General features: G+C 42.8%; 2 protein-coding genes across 3 annotated transcripts in view; both read left to right on the top strand.

Annotated features, from left to right (window-relative positions):
• ADCK5 (aarF domain containing kinase 5) overlaps positions 1-19431 on the top strand; it is a 215897-nt gene that overhangs the window by 60941 nt on the left and 135525 nt on the right. The window lies entirely within an intron of this gene.
• The window catches only part of CPSF1 (cleavage and polyadenylation specific factor 1), an 85360-nt gene continuing 74304 nt past the window's right edge, over positions 8376-19431 (top strand). The window contains exon 1 of the mRNA XM_083186463.1: positions 8376-8464. Coding sequence (XP_083042589.1) covers positions 8436-8464 — 29 coding nt within the window. The 5' untranslated portion in view covers positions 8376-8435. The remainder of the gene's footprint in view (positions 8465-19431) is intronic.

Genomic DNA, 19431 nt, shown 5'->3' with positions numbered 1-19431 from the left:
TATGGGGAGATGCCCCTAGTGGTGTGAGGGGATAATACATATGTCATACTGTCACCTCACCTGTAATACCTGTGGGAATGGGGAGATGCCCCTAGTGGTGTGAGGGGATAATACATATGTCATTCTGTCACCTCACCTGTAATACCTGTGGGAATGGGGAGATGCCCCTAGTGGTGTGAGGGGATAATACATATGTCATTCTGTCACCTCACCTGTAATACCTGTGGGAATGTGGAGATGCCACTAGTGGTGTGAGGGGATAATACATATGTCATTCTGTCACCTCACCTGTAATACCTGTGGGAATGGGGAGATGCCCCTGGTGGTGTGAGGGGATAATACATATGTCATTCTGTCACCTCACCTGTAATACCTGTGGGAATGGGGAGATGCCCCTAGTGGTGTGAGGGGATAATACATATGTCATTCTGTCACCTCACCTGTAATACCTGTGGGAATGGGGAGATGCCCCTAGTGGTGTGAGGGGATAATACATATGTCATTCTGTCACCTCACCTGTAATACCTGTGGGAATGGGGAGATTCCCCTAGTGGTGTGAGGGGATAATACATATGTCATTCTGTCACCTCACCTGTAATACCTGTGGGAATGGGGAGATGCCCCTAGTGGTGTGAGGGGATAATACATATGTCATTCTGTCACCTCACCTGTAATACCTGTGGGAATGGGGAGATGCCCCTAGTGGTGTGAGGGGATAATACATATGTCATTCTGTCACCTCACCTGTAATACCTGTGGGAATGGGGAGATGCCACTAGTGGTGTGAGGGGATAATACATATGTCATTCTGTCACCTCACCTGTAATACCTGTGGGAATGGGGAGATGCCCCTAGTGGTGTGAGGGGATAATACATATGTCATTCTGTCACCTCACCTGTAATACCTGTGGGAATGGGGAGATGCCCCTAGTGGTGTGAGGAGATAATACATATGTCATTCTGTCACCTCACCTGTAATACCTGTGGGAATGGGGAGATGCCCCTAGTGGTGTGAGGGGATAATACATATGTCATTCTGTCACCTCACCTGTAATACTGATGGGAATGGGGAGATGCCCCTAGTGGTGTGAGGGGATAATACATATGTCATTCTGTCACTCCACCTGTAATACCTGTGGGAATGGGGAGATGCCCCTAGTGGTGTGAGGAGATAATACATATGTCATTCTGTCACCTCACCTGTAATACCTGTGGGAATGGGGAGATGCCCCTAGTGGTGTGAGGGGATAATACATATGTCATTCTGTCACCTCACCTGTAATACCTGTGGGAATGGGGAGATGCCCCTAGTGGTGTGAGGGGATAATACATATGTCATTCTGTCACCTCACCTGTAATACCTGTGGGAATGGGGAGATGCCCCTAGTGGTGTGAGGGGATAATACATATGTCATTCTGTCACCTCACCTGTAATACCTGTGGGAATGGGGAGATGCCCCTAGTGGTGTGAGGGGATAATACATATGTCATTCTGTCACCTCACCTGTAATACCTGTGGGAATGGGGAGATGCCCCTAGTGGTGTGAGGGGATAATACATATGTCATACTGTCACCTCACCTGTAATACCTGTGGGAATGGGGAGATGCCCCTAGTGGTGTGAGGGGATAATACATATGTCATTCTGTCACCTCACCTGTAATACCTGTGGGAATGGGGAGATGCCCCTAGTGGTGTGAGGGGATAATACATATGTCATTCTGTCACCTCACCTGTAATACCTGTGGGAATGGGGAGATGCCCCTAGTGGTGTGAGGGGATAATACATATGTCATTCTGTCACCTCACCTGTAATACCGGTGGGAATGGGGAGATGCCCCTAGTGGTGTGAGGGGATAATACATATGTCATTCTGTCACCTCACCTGTAATACCTGTGGGAATGGGGAGATGCCCCTAGTGGTGTGAGGGGATAATACATATGTCATACTGTCACCTCACCTGTAATACCTGTGGGAATGGGGAGATGCCCCTAGTGGTGTGAGGGGATAATACATATGTCATTCTGTCACTCCACCTGTAATACCTGTGGGAATGGGGAGATGCCCCTAGTGGTGTGAGGAGATAATACATGTCATTCTGTCACCTCACCTGTAATACCTGTGGGAATGGGGAGATGCCCCTAGTGGTGTGAGGGGATAATACATATGTCATTCTGTCACCTCACCTGTAATACCTGTGGGAATGGGGAGATGCCCCTGGTGGTGTGAGGGGATAATACATATGTCATTCTGTCACCTCACCTGTAATACTGATGGGAATGGGGAGATGCCCCTAGTGGTGTGAGGGGATAATACATATGTCATTCTGTCACCTCACCTGTAATACCTGTGGGAATGGGGAGATGCCCCTAGTGGTGTGAGGGGATAATACATGTCATTCTGTCACCTCACCTGTAATACCTGTGGGAATGGGGAGATGCCCCTAGTGGTGTGAGGGGATAATACATATGTCATTCTGTCACCTCACCTGTAATACCTGTGGGAATGGGGAGATGCCCCTAGTGGTGTGAGGGGATAATACATATGTCATTCTGTCACCTCACCTGTAATACCTGTGGGAATGGGGAGATGCCCCTAGTGGTGTGAGGGGATAATACATATGTCATTCTGTCACTCCACCTTTAATACCTGTGGGAATGGGGAGATGCCCCTAGTGGTGTGAGGGGATAATACATATGTCATTCTGTCACCTCACCTGTAATACCTGTGGGAATGGGGAGATGCCCCTAGTGGTGTGAGGGGATAATACATATGTCATTCTGTCACCTCACCTGTAATACCTGTGGGAATGGGGAGATGCCCCTAGTGGTGTGAGGGGATAATACATATGTCATTCTGTCACCTCACCTGTAATACCTGTGGGAATGGGGAGATGCCCCTAGTGGTGTGAGGGGATAATACATATGTCATTCTGTCACCTCACCTGTAATACCTGTGGGAATGGGGAGATGCCCCTAGTGGTGTGAGGGGATAATACATGTCATTCTGTCACCTCACCTGTAATACATGTGGGAATGGGGAGATGCCCCTAGTGGTGTGAGGGGATAATACATATGTCATTCTGTCACCTCACCTGTAATACCTGTGGGAATGGGGAGATGCCCCTAGTGGTGTGAGGGGATAATACATGTCATTCTGTCACCTCACCTGTAATACCTGTGGGAATGGGGAGATGCCCCTAGTGGTGTGAGGGGATAATACATATGTCATTCTGTCACCTCACCTGTAATACCTGTGGGAATGGGGAGATGCCCCTAGTGGTGTGAGGGGATAATACATATGTCATTCTGTCACCTCACCTGTAATACTGATGGGAATGGGGAGATGCCCCTAGTGGTGTGAGGGGATAATACATATGTCATTCTGTCACCTCACCTGTAATACTGATGGGAATGGGGAGATGCCCCTAGTGGTGTGAGGGGATAATACATATGTCATTCTGTCACTCCACTTGTAATACCTGTGGGAATGGGGAGATGCCCCTAGTGGTGTGAGGGGATAATACATATGTCATTCTGTCACCTCACCTGTAATACCTGTGGGAATGGGGAGATGCCCCTAGTGGTGTGAGGGGATAATACATATGTCATACTGTCACCTCACCTGTAATACCTGTGGGAATGGGGAGATGCCCCTTGTGGTGTGAGGGGATAATACATATGTCATTCTGTCACCTCACCTGTAATACCTGTGGGAATGGGGAGATGCCCCTAGTGGTGTGAGGGGATAATACATATGTCATTCTGTCACCTCACCTGTAATACCTGTGGGAATGGGGAGATGCCCCTAGTGGTGTGAGGGGATAATACATATGTCATTCTGTCACCTCACCTGTAATACCTGTGGGAATGGGGAGATTCCCCTAGTGGTGTGAGGGGATAATACATATGTCATTCTGTCACCTCACCTGTAATACCTGTGGGAATGGGGAGATTCCCCTAGTGGTGTGAGGGGATAATACATATGTCATTCTGTCACCTCACCTGTAATACTGATGGGAATGGGGAGATGCCCCTAGTGGTGTGAGGGGATAATACATATGTCATTCTGTCACCTCACCTGTAATACCTGTGGGAATGGGGAGATGCCCCTAGTGGTGTGAGGGGATAATACATATGTCATTCTGTCACCTCACCTGTAATACCTGTGGGAATGGGGAGATGCCCCTAGTGGTGTGAGGGGATAATACATATGTCATTCTGTCACCTCACCTGTAATACCTGTGGGAATGTGGAGATGCCACTAGTGGTGTGAGGGGATAATACATATGTCATTCTGTCACCTCACCTGTAATACCTGTGGGAATGGGGAGATGCCCCTGGTGGTGTGAGGGGATAATACATATGTCATTCTGTCACCTCACCTGTAATACCTGTGGGAATGGGGAGATGCCCCTAGTGGTGTGAGGGGATAATACATATGTCATTCTGTCACCTCACCTGTAATACCTGTGGGAATGGGGAGATGCCCCTGGTGGTGTGAGGGGATAATACATATGTCATTCTGTCACCTCACCTGTAATACCTGTGGGAATGGGGAGATGCCCCTAGTGGTGTGAGGGGATAATACATATGTCATTCTGTCACCTCACCTGTAATACCTGTGGGAATGGGGAGATGCCCCTAGTGGTGTGAGGGGATAATACATATGTCATTCTGTCACCTCACCTGTAATACCTGTGGGAATGGGGAGATGCCCCTAGTGGTGTGAGGGGATAATACATATGTCATTCTGTCACCTCACCTGTAATACCTGTGGGAATGGGGAGATTCCCCTAGTGGTGTGAGGGGATAATACATATGTCATTCTGTCACCTCACCTGTAATACCTGTGGGAATGGGGAGATGCCCCTAGTGGTGTGAGGGGATAATACATATGTCATTCTGTCACCTCACCTGTAATACCTGTGGGAATGGGGAGATGCCCCTAGTGGTGTGAGGGGATAATACATATGTCATTCTGTCACCTCACCTGTAATACCTGTGGGAATGGGGAGATGCCACTAGTGGTGTGAGGGGATAATACATATGTCATTCTGTCACCTCACCTGTAATACCTGTGGGAATGGGGAGATGCCCCTAGTGGTGTGAGGGGATAATACATATGTCATTCTGTCACCTCACCTGTAATACCTGTGGGAATGGGGAGATGCCCCTAGTGGTGTGAGGAGATAATACATATGTCATTCTGTCACCTCACCTGTAATACCTGTGGGAATGGGGAGATGCCCCTAGTGGTGTGAGGGGATAATACATATGTCATTCTGTCACCTCACCTGTAATACTGATGGGAATGGGGAGATGCCCCTAGTGGTGTGAGGGGATAATACATATGTCATTCTGTCACCTCACCTGTAATACCTGTGGGAATGGGGAGATGCCCCTAGTGGTGTGAGGGGATAATACATATGTCATTCTGTCTCCTCACCTGTAATACCTGTGGGAATGGGGAGATGCCCCTAGTGGTGTGAGGGGATAATACATATGTCATTCTGTCACCTCACCTGTAATACCTGTGGGAATGGGGAGATGCCCCTAGTGGTGTGAGGGGATAATACATATGTCATTCTGTCTCCTCACCTGTAATACCTGTGGGAATGGGGAGATGCCCCTAGTGGTGTGAGGGGATAATACATATGTCATTCTGTCACCTCACCTGTAATACCTGTGGGAATGGGGAGATGCCCCTAGTGGTGTGAGGGGATAATACATATGTCATTCTGTCACCTCACCTGTAATACCTGTGGGAATGGGGAGATGCCCCTAGTGGTGTGAGGGGATAATACATATGTCATTCTGTCACCTCACCTGTAATACCTGTGGGAATGGGGAGATGCCCCTAGTGGTGTGAGGGGATAATACATATGTCATACTGTCACCTCACCTGTAATACCTGTGGGAATGGGGAGATGCCCCTAGTGGTGTGAGGGGATAATACATATGTCATTCTGTCACCTCACCTGTAATACCTGTGGGAATGGGGAGATGCCCCTAGTGGTGTGAGGGGATAATACATATGTCATTCTGTCACCTCACCTGTAATACCTGTGGGAATGGGGAGATGCCCCTAGTGGTGTGAGGGGATAATACATATGTCATTCTGTCACCTCACCTGTAATACCGGTGGGAATGGGGAGATGCCCCTAGTGGTGTGAGGGGATAATACATATGTCATTCTGTCACCTCACCTGTAATACCTGTGGGAATGGGGAGATGCCCCTAGTGGTGTGAGGGGATAATACATATGTCATACTGTCACCTCACCTGTAATACCTGTGGGAATGGGGAGATGCCCCTAGTGGTGTGAGGGGATAATACATATGTCATTCTGTCACTCCACCTGTAATACCTGTGGGAATGGGGAGATGCCCCTAGTGGTGTGAGGAGATAATACATGTCATTCTGTCACCTCACCTGTAATACCTGTGGGAATGGGGAGATGCCCCTAGTGGTGTGAGGGGATAATACATATGTCATTCTGTCACCTCACCTGTAATACCTGTGGGAATGGGGAGATGCCCCTGGTGGTGTGAGGGGATAATACATATGTCATTCTGTCACCTCACCTGTAATACTGATGGGAATGGGGAGATGCCCCTAGTGGTGTGAGGGGATAATACATATGTCATTCTGTCACCTCACCTGTAATACCTGTGGGAATGGGGAGATGCCCCTAGTGGTGTGAGGGGATAATACATGTCATTCTGTCACCTCACCTGTAATACCTGTGGGAATGGGGAGATGCCCCTAGTGGTGTGAGGGGATAATACATATGTCATTCTGTCACCTCACCTGTAATACCTGTGGGAATGGGGAGATGCCCCTAGTGGTGTGAGGGGATAATACATATGTCATTCTGTCACCTCACCTGTAATACCTGTGGGAATGGGGAGATGCCCCTAGTGGTGTGAGGGGATAATACATATGTCATTCTGTCACTCCACCTTTAATACCTGTGGGAATGGGGAGATGCCCCTAGTGGTGTGAGGGGATAATACATATGTCATTCTGTCACCTCACCTGTAATACCTGTGGGAATGGGGAGATGCCCCTAGTGGTGTGAGGGGATAATACATATGTCATTCTGTCACCTCACCTGTAATACTGATGGGAATGGGGAGATGCCCCTAGTGGTGTGAGGGGATAATACATATGTCATTCTGTCACCTCACCTGTAATACCTGTGGGAATGGGGAGATGCCCCTAGTGGTGTGAGGAGATAATACATATGTCATTCTGTCACCTCACCTGTAATACCTGTGGGAATGGGGAGATGCCCCTGGTGGTGTGAGGGGATAATACATATGTCATTCTGTCACCTCACCTGTAATACCTGTGGGAATGGGGAGATGCCCCTAGTGGTGTGAGGGGATAATACATATGTCATTCTGTCACCTCACCTGTAATACCTGTGGGAATGGGGAGATGCCCCTAGTGGTGTGAGGGGATAATACATATGTCATTCTGTCACCTAACCTGTAATACCTGTGGGAATGGGGAGATGCCCCTAGTGGTGTGAGGGGATAATACATATGTCATTCTGTCACCTCACCTGTAATACCTGTGGGAATGGGGAGATGCCCCTAGTGGTGTGAGGGGATTATACATATGTCATTCTGTCACCTCACCTGTAATACCTGTGGGAATGGGGAGATGCCCCTAGTGGTGTGAGGGGATAATACATATGTCATTCTGTCACCTCACCTGTAATACCTGTGGGAATGGGGAGATGCCCCTAGTGGTGTGAGGGGATAATACATATGTCATTCTGTCACTCCACCTGTAATACCTGTGGGAATGGGGAGATGCCCCTAGTGGTGTGAGGGGATAATACATGTCATTCTGTCACCTCACCGGTAATACCTGTGGGAATGGGGAGATGCCCCTGGTGGTGTGAGGGGATAATACATATGTCATTCTGTCACCTCACCTGTAATACCTGTGGGAATGGGGAGATGCCCCTAGTGGTGTGAGGGGATAATACATATGTCATTCTGTCACCTCACCTGTAATACCTGTGGGAATGGGGAGATGCCCCTAGTGGTGTGAGGGGATAATACATATGTCATTCTGTCACCTCACCTGTAATACCTGTGGGAATGGGGAGATGCCCCTGGTGGTGTGAGGGGATAATACATATGTCATTCTGTCACCTCACCTGTAATACCTGTGGGAATGGGGAGATGCCCCTAGTGGTGTGAGGGGATAATACATATGTCATTCTGTCACCTCACCTGTAATACCTGTGGGAATGGGGAGATGCCCCTAGTGGTGTGAGGGGATAATACATATGTCATTCTGTCACCTCACCTGTCTCCTCTCACCTGTAATCACTTTGTTCTATCCCCAGAGCCGCAGGACGGCATCCGGATAAGTTTGGATTGTTGCCAAGCGACATTTATCTCCTATGACAAGATGGTGATATCTCTTAAGGGCGGAGAAATGTGAGTGGGGGATGGGGACAGTGTCATAGTTACATAGTAGGTGAGGCTGAATAAAGACTTGCGTCCATCTAGTTCAACCTATGTTTATACTAGCTTATCCCTTGTTGTACAGTATGTTCCTATGTTTTAAAGACAGATATGTTACTTATTCGTACCCATGGATGTTTCTAACCAATAAATGTTTATCCAACCTTATATTAAACGTATTTATATTGTCTGCCGACACCACTTCTCCAGGAAGAGAGTTCCAAAGTTTGACTGCTCTGACTGTAAAGAAATGTTTTCTTCTAATCTAAACTCGTGTCCTCGTGTCCTAATAAGCTTAGTTGCTCTGGTGCGGTCTAACCAATGATTTGTACAGAGGTTTAATTACTTTTGAGTCCCTAGTTTCCATGCCCCGTTTAATACATGCCAGAATTTTATTGGCCTTATTTGTTGCTATATTACATTGAGCACTACACCCCAGTTTGTTGTCTATTTGGACTCCTAGATCCTTTTCGAGTACTGATTTACCCAATTCATCCCCGCTTAGGTTATAACTAGCACACTGGTCATGTCTCCCGAGGTGCATGACCTTGCATTTGTTCCCATTGAACTTCATCTTCCACTGTTTTCCCACTCATCCAGATTGTCAAGATAATTTTGAAGCGTGGTGACATCTTCTGATGATTTAATAACTCTGCTCAGTTTTGTATCGTCCGCAAAGATGGATACATTGCTGAGTAACCCCATCCCAATATCGTTAATAAAAATGTTAAATAAAATGGGCCCTAGAACCGAACCCTGTGGCACTCCGCTTAGTACTGGTATCATATTAGATACGGCACCGTTCACGACCACTCTTTGTTCTCTATTACACAGCCAGTTCCCTACCCATCTGCAGATATTTGCCCCTAATCCCAGGTCCTCCATTTTATTTATCAACTGGTTATATGAGTAGTCCACGTATATCACCTCCACTTATCCTGAGAGGTCCGTATATCCCCCCCCCCTGTATTATTACACCATTGTACAGTATTACAGTGTGATATAATGGTTACTGTAGGTGGTATTAGTAGTATATATGTGATAATCACCTGCGTCTGTTCTCTGTAGCTGTGTCCTGACTCTGATCACAGATATATTATATCCCCCCTGTATTACACCATTGTACAGTATTACAGTGTGATATAATGGTTACTGTAGGTGGTATTAGTAGTATATATGTGATAATCCCCTTCGTCTGGTCCCTGTAGCTGTGTCCTGACTCTGATCACAGATATATTATATCCCCCCTGTATTATTACACCATTGTACAGTATTACAGTGTGATATAATGGTTACTGTAGGTGGTATTAGTAGTATATATGTGATAATCACCTGCGTCTGGTCTCTGTAGCTGTGTCCTGACTGATCACAGATATATTATATCCCCCCTGTATTATTACACCATTGTACAGTATTACAGTGTGATATAATGGTTACTGTAGGTGGTATTAGTAGTATATATGTGATAATCACCTGCGTCTGGTCCCTGTAGCTGTGTCCTGACTCTGATCACAGTTATATTATATCCCCCCCTGTATTATTACACCATTGTACAGTATTACAGTGTGATATAATGGTTACTGTAGGTGGTATTAGTAGTATATATGTGATAATCACCTGCGTCTGGTCTCTGTAGCTGTGTCCTGACTCTGATCACAGATATATTATATCCCCCCTGTATTATTACACCATTGTACAGTATTACAGTGTGATATAATGGTTACTGTAGGTGGTATTAGTAGTATATATGTGATAATCACCTGCGTCTGGTCTCTGTAGCTGTGTCCTGACTGATCACAGATATATTATATACCCCCTGTATTATTACACCATTGTACAGTATTACAGTGTGATATAATGGTTACTGTAGGTGGTATTAGTAGTATATATGTGATAATCACCTGCGTCTGGTCTCTGTAGCTGTGTCCTGACTCTGATCACAGATATATTATACCCCCCCTGTATTATTACACCATTGTACAGTATTACAGTGTGATATAATGGTTACTGTAGGTGGTATTAGTAGTATATATGTGATAATCACCTGCGTCTGGTCTCTGTAGCTGTGTCCTGACTGATCACAGATATATTATATCCCCCCTGTATTATTACACCATTGTACAGTATTACAGTGTGATATAATGGTTACTGTAGGTGGTATTAGTAGTATATATGTGATAATCACCTGCGTCTGGTCTCTGTAGCTGTGTCCTGACTCTGATCACAGATATATTATATCCCCCCTGTATTATTACACCATTGTACAGTATTACAGTGTGATATAATGGTTACTGTAGGTGGTATTAGTAGTATATATGTGATAATCCCCTTCGTCTGGTCCCTGTAGCTGTGTCCTGACTCTGATCACAGATATATTATATCCCCCCTGTATTATTACACCATTGTACAGTATTACAGTGTGATATAATGGTTACTGTAGGTGGTATTAGTAGTATATATGTGATAATCACCTGCGTCTGGTCTCTGTAGCTGTGTCCTGACTCTGATCACAGATATATTATATCCCCCCTGTATTATTACACCATTGTACAGTATTACAGTGTGATATAATGGTTACTGTAGGTGGTATTAGTAGTATATATGTGATAATCCCCTTCGTCTGGTCCCTGTAGCTGTGTCCTGACTCTGATCACAGATATATTATATCCCCCCTGTATTATTACACCATTGTACAGTATTACAGTGTGATATAATGGTTACTGTAGGTGGTATTAGTAGTATATATGTGATAATCACCTGCGTCTGGTCTCTGTAGCTGTGTCCTGACTCTGATCACAGATATATTATATCCCCCCTGTATTATTACACCATTGTACAGTATTAGTGTGATATAATGGTTACTGTAGGTGGTATTAGTAGTATATATGTGATAATCACCTGCGTCTGGTCTCTGTAGCTGTGTCCTGACTGATCACAGATATATTATATCCCCCCTGTATTATTACACCATTGTACAGTATTACAGTGTGATATAATGGTTACTGTAGGTGGTATTAGTAGTATATATGTGATAATCACCTGCGTCTGGTCTCTGTAGCTGTGTCCTGACTGATCACAGATATATTATATCCCCCCTGTATTACACCATTGTACAGTATTACAGTGTGATATAATGGTTACTGTAGGTGGTATTAGTAGTATATATGTGATAATCACCTGCGTCTGGTCCCTGTAGCTGTGTCCTGACTCTGATCACAGATATATTATATCCCCCCCCTGTATTATTACACCATTGTACAGTATTACAGTGTGATATAATGGTTACTGTAGGTGGTATTAGTAGTATATATGTGATAATCTCCTGCGTCTGGTCTCTGTAGCTGTGTCCTGACTCTGATCACAGATATATTATATCCCCCCTGTATTACACCATTGTACAGTATTACAGTGTGATATAATGGTTACTGTAGGTGGTATTAGTAGTATATATGTGATAATCACCTGCGTCTGGTCCCTGTAGCTGTGTCCTGACTCTGATCACAGATATATTATATCCCCCCCTGTATTATTACACCATTGTACAGTATTACAGTGTGATATAATGGTTACTGTAGGTGGTATTAGTAGTATATATGTGATAATCACCTGCGTCTGGTCTCTGTAGCTGTGTCCTGACTCTGATCACAGATATATTATATCCCCCCTGTATTACACCATTGTACAGTATTACAGTGTGATATAATGGTTACTGTAGGTGGTATTAGTAGTATATATGTGATAATCACCTGCGTCTGGTCCCTGTAGCTGTGTCCTGACTCTGATCACAGATATATTATATCCCCCCCTGTATTATTACACCATTGTACAGTATTACAGTGTGATATAATGGTTACTGTAGGTGGTATTAGTAGTATATATGTGATAATCACCTGCGTCTGGTCTCTGTAGCTGTGTCCTGACTCTGATCACAGATATATTATATCCCCCCTGTATTATTACACCATTGTACAGTATTAGTGTGATATAATGGTTACTGTAGGTGGTATTAGTAGTATATATGTGATAATCACCTGCGTCTGGTCTCTGTAGCTGTGTCCTGACTGATCACAGATATATTATATCACCCCTGTATTATTACACCATTGTACAGTATTACAGTGTGATATAATGGTTACTGTAGGTGGTATTAGTAGTATATATGTGATAATCACCTGCGTCTGGTCTCTGTAGCTGTGTCCTGACTGATCACAGATATATTATATCCCCCCTGTATTATTACACCATTGTACAGTATTACAGTGTGATATAATGGTTACTGTAGGTGGTATTAGTAGTATATATGTGATAATCACCTGCGTCTGGTCCCTGTAGCTGTGTCCTGACTCTGATCACAGATATATTATATCCCCCCCTGTATTACACCATTGTACAGTATTACAGTGTGATATAATGGTTACTGTAGGTGGTATTAGTAGTATATATGTGATAATCACCTGCGTCTGGTCCCTGTAGCTGTGTCCTGACTCTGATCACAGATATATTATATCCCTCCCTGTATTATTACACCATTGTACAGTATTACAGTGTGATATAATGGTTACTGTAGGTGGTATTAGTAGTATATATGTGATAATCACCTGCGTCTGGTCTCTGTAGCTGTGTCCTGACTGATCACAGATATATTATATCCCCCCTGTATTATTACACCATTGTACAGTATTACAGTGTGATATAATGGTTACTGTAGGTGGTATTAGTAGTATATATGTGATAATCACCTGCGTCTGGTCTCTGTAGCTGTGTCCTGACTCTGATCACAGATATATTATATCCCCCCCTGTATTATTACACCATTGTACAGTATTACAGTGTGATATAATGGTTACTGTAGGTGGTATTAGTAGTATATATGTGATAATCACCTGCGTCTGGTCCCTGTAGCTGTGTCCTGACTCTGATCACAGATATATTATATCCCCCCTGTATTATTACACCATTGTACAGTATTCGTGTGATATAATGGTTACTGTAGGAGGTATTAGTAGTATATATGTGATAATCACCTGCGTCTGGTCTCTGTAGCTGTGTCCTGACTGATCACACATATATTATATCCCCCCTGTATTATTACACCATTGTACAGTATTACAGTGTGATATAATGGTTACTGTAGGTGGTATTAGTAGTATATATGTGATAATCACCTGCGTCTGGTCCCTGTAGCTGTGTCCTGACTCTGATCACAGATATATTATATCCCCCCTGTATTATTACACCATTGTACAGTATTACAGTGTGATATAATGGTTACTGTAGGTGGTATTAGTAGTATATATGTGATAATCACCTGCGTCTGGTCCCTGTAGCGGTGTCCTGACTCTGATCACAGATATATTATATCCCCCCCCCTGTATTATTACACCATTGTACAGTATTAGTGTGATATAATGGTTACTGTAGGTGGTATTAGTAGTATATATGTGATAATCTCCTGCGTCTGGTCTCTGTAGCTGAGTCCTGACTCTGATCACAGATATATTATATCCCCCCCTGGTATTATTACACCATTGTACAGTATTACAGTGTGATATAATGGTTACTGTAGGTGGTATTAGTAGTATATATGTGATAATCACCTGCGTCTGTTCTCTGTAGCTGTGTCCTGACTCTGATCATAGATATATTATATCCCCCCTGTATTATTACACCATTGTACAGTATTACAGTGTGATATAATGGTTACTGTAGGTGGTATTAGTAGTATATATGTGATAATCACCTGCGTCTGGTCTCTGTAGCTGTGTCCTGACTCTGATCACAGATATATTATATACCCCCTGTATTATTACACCATTGTACAGTATTACAGTGTGATATAATGGTTACTGTAGGTGGTATTAGTAGTATATATGTGATAATCACCTGCGTCTGGTCTCTGTAGCTGTGTCCTGACTCTGATCACAGATATATTATATACCCCCTGTATTATTACACCATTGTACAGTATTACAGTGTGATATAATGGTTACTGTAGGTGGTATTAGTAGTATATATTTGATAATCACCTGCGTCTGGTCTCTGTAGCTGTGTCCTGACTGATCACAGATATATTATATCCCCCCTGTATTATTACACCATTGTACAGTATTACAGTGTGATATAATGGTTACTGTAGGTGGTATTAGTAGTATATATGTGATAATCACCTGCGTCTGATCTCTGTAGCTGTGTCCTGACTCTGATCACAGATATATTATATCCCCCCTGTATTATTACACCATTGTACAGTATTACAGTGTGATATAATGGTTACTGTAGGTGGTATTAGTAGTATATATGTGATAATCACCTGCGTCTGGTCTCTGTAGCTGTGTCCTGACTCTGATCACAGATATATTATATCCCCCCTGTATTATTACACCATTGTACAGTATTACAGTGTGATATAATGGTTACTGTAGGTGGTATTAGTCGTATATATGTGATAATCACCTGCGTCTGGTCTCTGTAGCTGTGTCCTGACTCTGATCACAGATATATTATATCCCCCCTGTATTATTACACCATTGTACAGTATTACAGTGTGATATAATGGTTACTGTAGGTGGTATTAGTAGTATATATGTGATAATCACCTACGTCTGGTCCCTGTAGCTGTGTCCTGACTCTGATCACAGATATATTATATCCCCCCTGTATTATTACACCATTGTACAGTATTACAGTGTGATATAATGGTTACTGTAGGTGGTATTAGTAGTATATATGTGATAATCACCTGCGTCTGGTCTCTGTAGCTGTGTCCTGACTCTGATCACAGATATATTATATCCCCCCTGTATTATTACCCCATTGTACAGTATTACAGTGTGATATAATGGTTACTGTAGGTGGTATTAGTAGTATATATGTGATAATCACCTGCGTCTGTTCTCTGTAGCTGTGTCCTGACTCTGATCACAGATATATTATATCCCCCCTGTATTATTACACCATTGTAAAGTATTACAGTGTGATATAATGGTTACTGTAGGTGGTATTAGTAGTATATATGTGATAATCACCTGCGTCTGGTCTCTGTAGCTGTGTCCTGACTCTGATCACAGATATATTATATCCCCCCCTGTATTATTACACCATTGTACAGTATTACAGTGTGATATAATGGTTACTGTAGGTGGTATTAGTAGTATATATGTGATAATCACCTGCGTCTGGTCCCTGTAGCTGTGTCCTGACTCTGATCACAGATATATTATATCCCCCCCCTGTATTATTACACCATTGTACAGTATTACAGTGTGATATAATGGTTACTGTAGGTGGTATTAGTAGTATATATGTGATAATCCCCTTCGTCTGGTCCCTGTAGCTGTGTCCTGACTCTGATCACAGATATATTATATCCCCCCTGTATTATTACACCATTGTACAGTATTACAGTGTGATATAATGGTTACTGTAGGTGGTATTAGTAGTATATATGTGATAATCACCTGCGTCTGGTCCCTGTAGCTGTGTCCTGACTCTGATCACAGATATATTATATCCCCCCCCTGTATTATTACACCATTGTACAGTATTACAGTGTGATATAATGGTTACTGTAGGTGGTATTAGTAGTATATATGTGATAATCACCTGCGTCTGGTCTCTGTAGCTGTGTCCTGACTCTGATCACAGATATAATATATCCCCCCTGTATTATTACACCATTGTACAGTATTGCAGTGTGATATAATGGTTACTGTAGGTGGTATTAGTAGTATATATGTGATAATCACCTGCGTCTGGTCTCTGTAGCTGTGTCCTGACTCTGATCACAGATATAATATATCCCCCCTGTATTATTACCATTGTACAGTATTAGTGTGATATAATGGTTACTGTAGGTGGTATTAGTAGTATATATGTGATAATCACCTGCGTCTGGTCTCTGTAGCTGTGTCCTGACTGATCACAGATATATTATTTCCCCCCTGTATTATTACACCATTGTACAGTATTACAGTGTGATATAATGGTTACTGTAGGTGGTATTAGTAGTATATATGTGATAATCACCTGCGTCTGGTCCCTGTAGCTGTGTCCTGACTCTGATCACAGATATATTATATCCCCCCCTGTATTATTACACCATTGTACAGTATTACAGTGTGATATAATGGTTACTGTAGGTGGTATTAGTAGTATATATGTGATAATCACCTGCGTCTGGTCTCTGTAGCTGTGTCCTGACTCTGATCACAGATATAATATATCCCCCCTGTATTATTACACCATTGTACAGTATTGCAGTGTGATATAATGGTTACTGTAGGTGGTATTAGTAGTATATATGTGATAATCACCTGCGTCTGGTCTCTGTAGCTGTGTCCTGACTCTGATCACAGATATAATATATCCCCCCTGTATTATTACCATTGTACAGTATTAGTGTGATATAATGGTTACTGTAGGTGGTATTAGTAGTATATATGTGATAATCACCTGCGTCTGGTCTCTGTAGCTGTGTCCTGACTGATCACAGATATATTATTTCCCCCCTGTATTATTACACCATTGTACAGTATTACAGTGTGATATAATGGTTACTGTAGGTGGTATTAGTAGTATATATGTGATAATCACCTGCGTCTGGTCCCTGTAGCTGTGTCCTGACTCTGATCACAGATATATTATATCCCCCCCTGTATTATTACACCATTGTACAGTATTACAGTGTGATATAATGGTTACTGTAGGTGTTATTAGTAGTATATATGTGATAATCACCTGCGTCTGGTCCCTGTAGCTGTGTCCTGACTCTGATCACAGATATATTATATCCCCCCTGTATTATTACACCATTGTACAGTATTAGTGTGATATAATGGTTACTGTAGGTGGTATTAGTAGTATATATGTGATAATCACCTGCGGCTGGTCCCTGTAGCTGTGTCCTGACTCTGATCACAGATATATTATATCCCCCCTGTATTATTACACCATTGTACAGTATTACAGTGTGATATAATGGTTACTGTAGGTGGTATTAGTAGTATATATGTGATAATCACCTGCGTCTGGTCCCTGTAGCTGTGTCCTGACTGATCACAGATATATTATATCCCCCCCCCTGTATTATTACACCATTGTACAGTATTACAGTGTGATATAATGGTTACTGTAGGTGGTATTAGTAGTATATATGTGATAATCACCTGCGTCTGGTCCCTGTAGCTGTGTCCTGACTCTGATCACAGATATATTATATCCCCCCTGTATTATTACACCATTGTACAGTATTAGTGTGATATAATGGTTACTGTAGGTGGTATTAGTAGTATATATGTGATAATCACCTGCGTCTGGTCCCTGTAGCTGTGTCCTGACTCTGATCACAGATATATTATATCCCCCCTGTATTATTACACCATTGTACAGTATTAGTGTGATATAATGGTTACTGTAGGTGGTATTAGTAGTATATATGTGATAATCCCCTTCGTCTGGTCCCTGTAGCTGTGTCCTGACTCTGATCACAGATATATTATATCCCCCCCTGTATTATTACACCATTGTACAGTATTACAGTGTGATATAATGGTTACTGTAGGTGGTATTAGTAGTATATATGTGATAATCACCTGCGTCTGGTCCCTGTAGCTGTGTCCTGACTGATCACAGATATATTATATCCCCCCTGTATTACACCATTGTACAGTATTACAGTGTGATATAATGGTTACTGTAGTTGTTATTAGTAGTATATATGTGATAATCACCTGCGTCTGGTCCCTGTAGCTGTGTCCTGACTGATCACAGATATATTATATCCCCCCCCCTGTATTATTACACCATTGTACAGTATTACAGTGTGATATAATGGTTACTGTAGGTGGTATTAGTAGTATATATGTGATAATCACCTGCGTCTGGTCTCTGTAGCTGTGTCCTGACTCTGATCACAGATATATTATACCCCCCCTGTATTATTACACCATTGTACAGTATTACAGTGTGATATAATGGTTACTGTAGGTGGTATTAGTAGTATATATGTGATAATCACCTGCGTCTGGTCTCTGTAGCTGTGTCCTGACTCTGATCACAGATATATTATATCCCCCCTGTATTACACCATTGTACAGTATTAGTGTGATATAATGGTTACTGTAGGTGGTATTAGTAGTATATATGTGATAATCACCTGCGTCTGGTCTCTGTAGCTGTGTCCTGACTCTGATCACAGATATATTATATCTCCCCCTGTATTACACCATTGTACAGTATTACAGTGTGATATAATGGTTACTGTAGGTGGTATTAGTAGTATATATGTGATAATCACCTGCGTCTGGTCCCTGTAGCTGTGTCCTGACTCTGATCACAGATATATTATATCCCCCCTGTATTATTACACCATTGTACAGTATTACAGTGTGATATAATGGTTACTGTAGGTGGTATTAGTAGTATATATGTGATAATCACCTGCGTCTGGTCTCTGTAGCTGTGTCCTGACTCTGATCACAGATATATTATATCCCCCCCCCCTGTATTATTACACCATTGTACAGTATTAGTGTGATATAATGGTTACTGTAGGTGGTATTAGTAGTATATATGTGATAATCACCTGCGTCTGGTCTCTGTAGCTGTGTCCTGACTCTGATCACAGATATATTATACCCCCCCTGTATTATTACACGATTGTACAGTATTACAGTGTGATATAATGGTTACTGTAGGTGGTATTAGTAGTATATATGTGATAATCACCTGCGTCTGGTCTCTGTAGCTGTGTCCTGACTGATCACAGATATATTATATACCCCCTGTATTATTACACCATTGTACAGTATTACAGTGTGATATAATGGTTACTGTAGGTGGTATTAGTAGTATATATGTGATAATCACCTGCGTCTGGTCTCATTAGCTGTGTCCTGACTCTGATCACAGATATATTATATCCCCCCCTGTATTATTACACC

Source organism: Crinia signifera, chromosome 5 (assembly GCF_055691185.1).
Source record: "Crinia signifera chromosome 5, ASM5569118v1, whole genome shotgun sequence".
Lineage (NCBI taxonomy): Eukaryota > Metazoa > Chordata > Amphibia > Anura > Myobatrachidae > Crinia > Crinia signifera.
The sequence above is the reverse complement of the archived record's forward strand: the minus strand, read 5'-3'. Positions and strand labels throughout refer to the sequence as shown.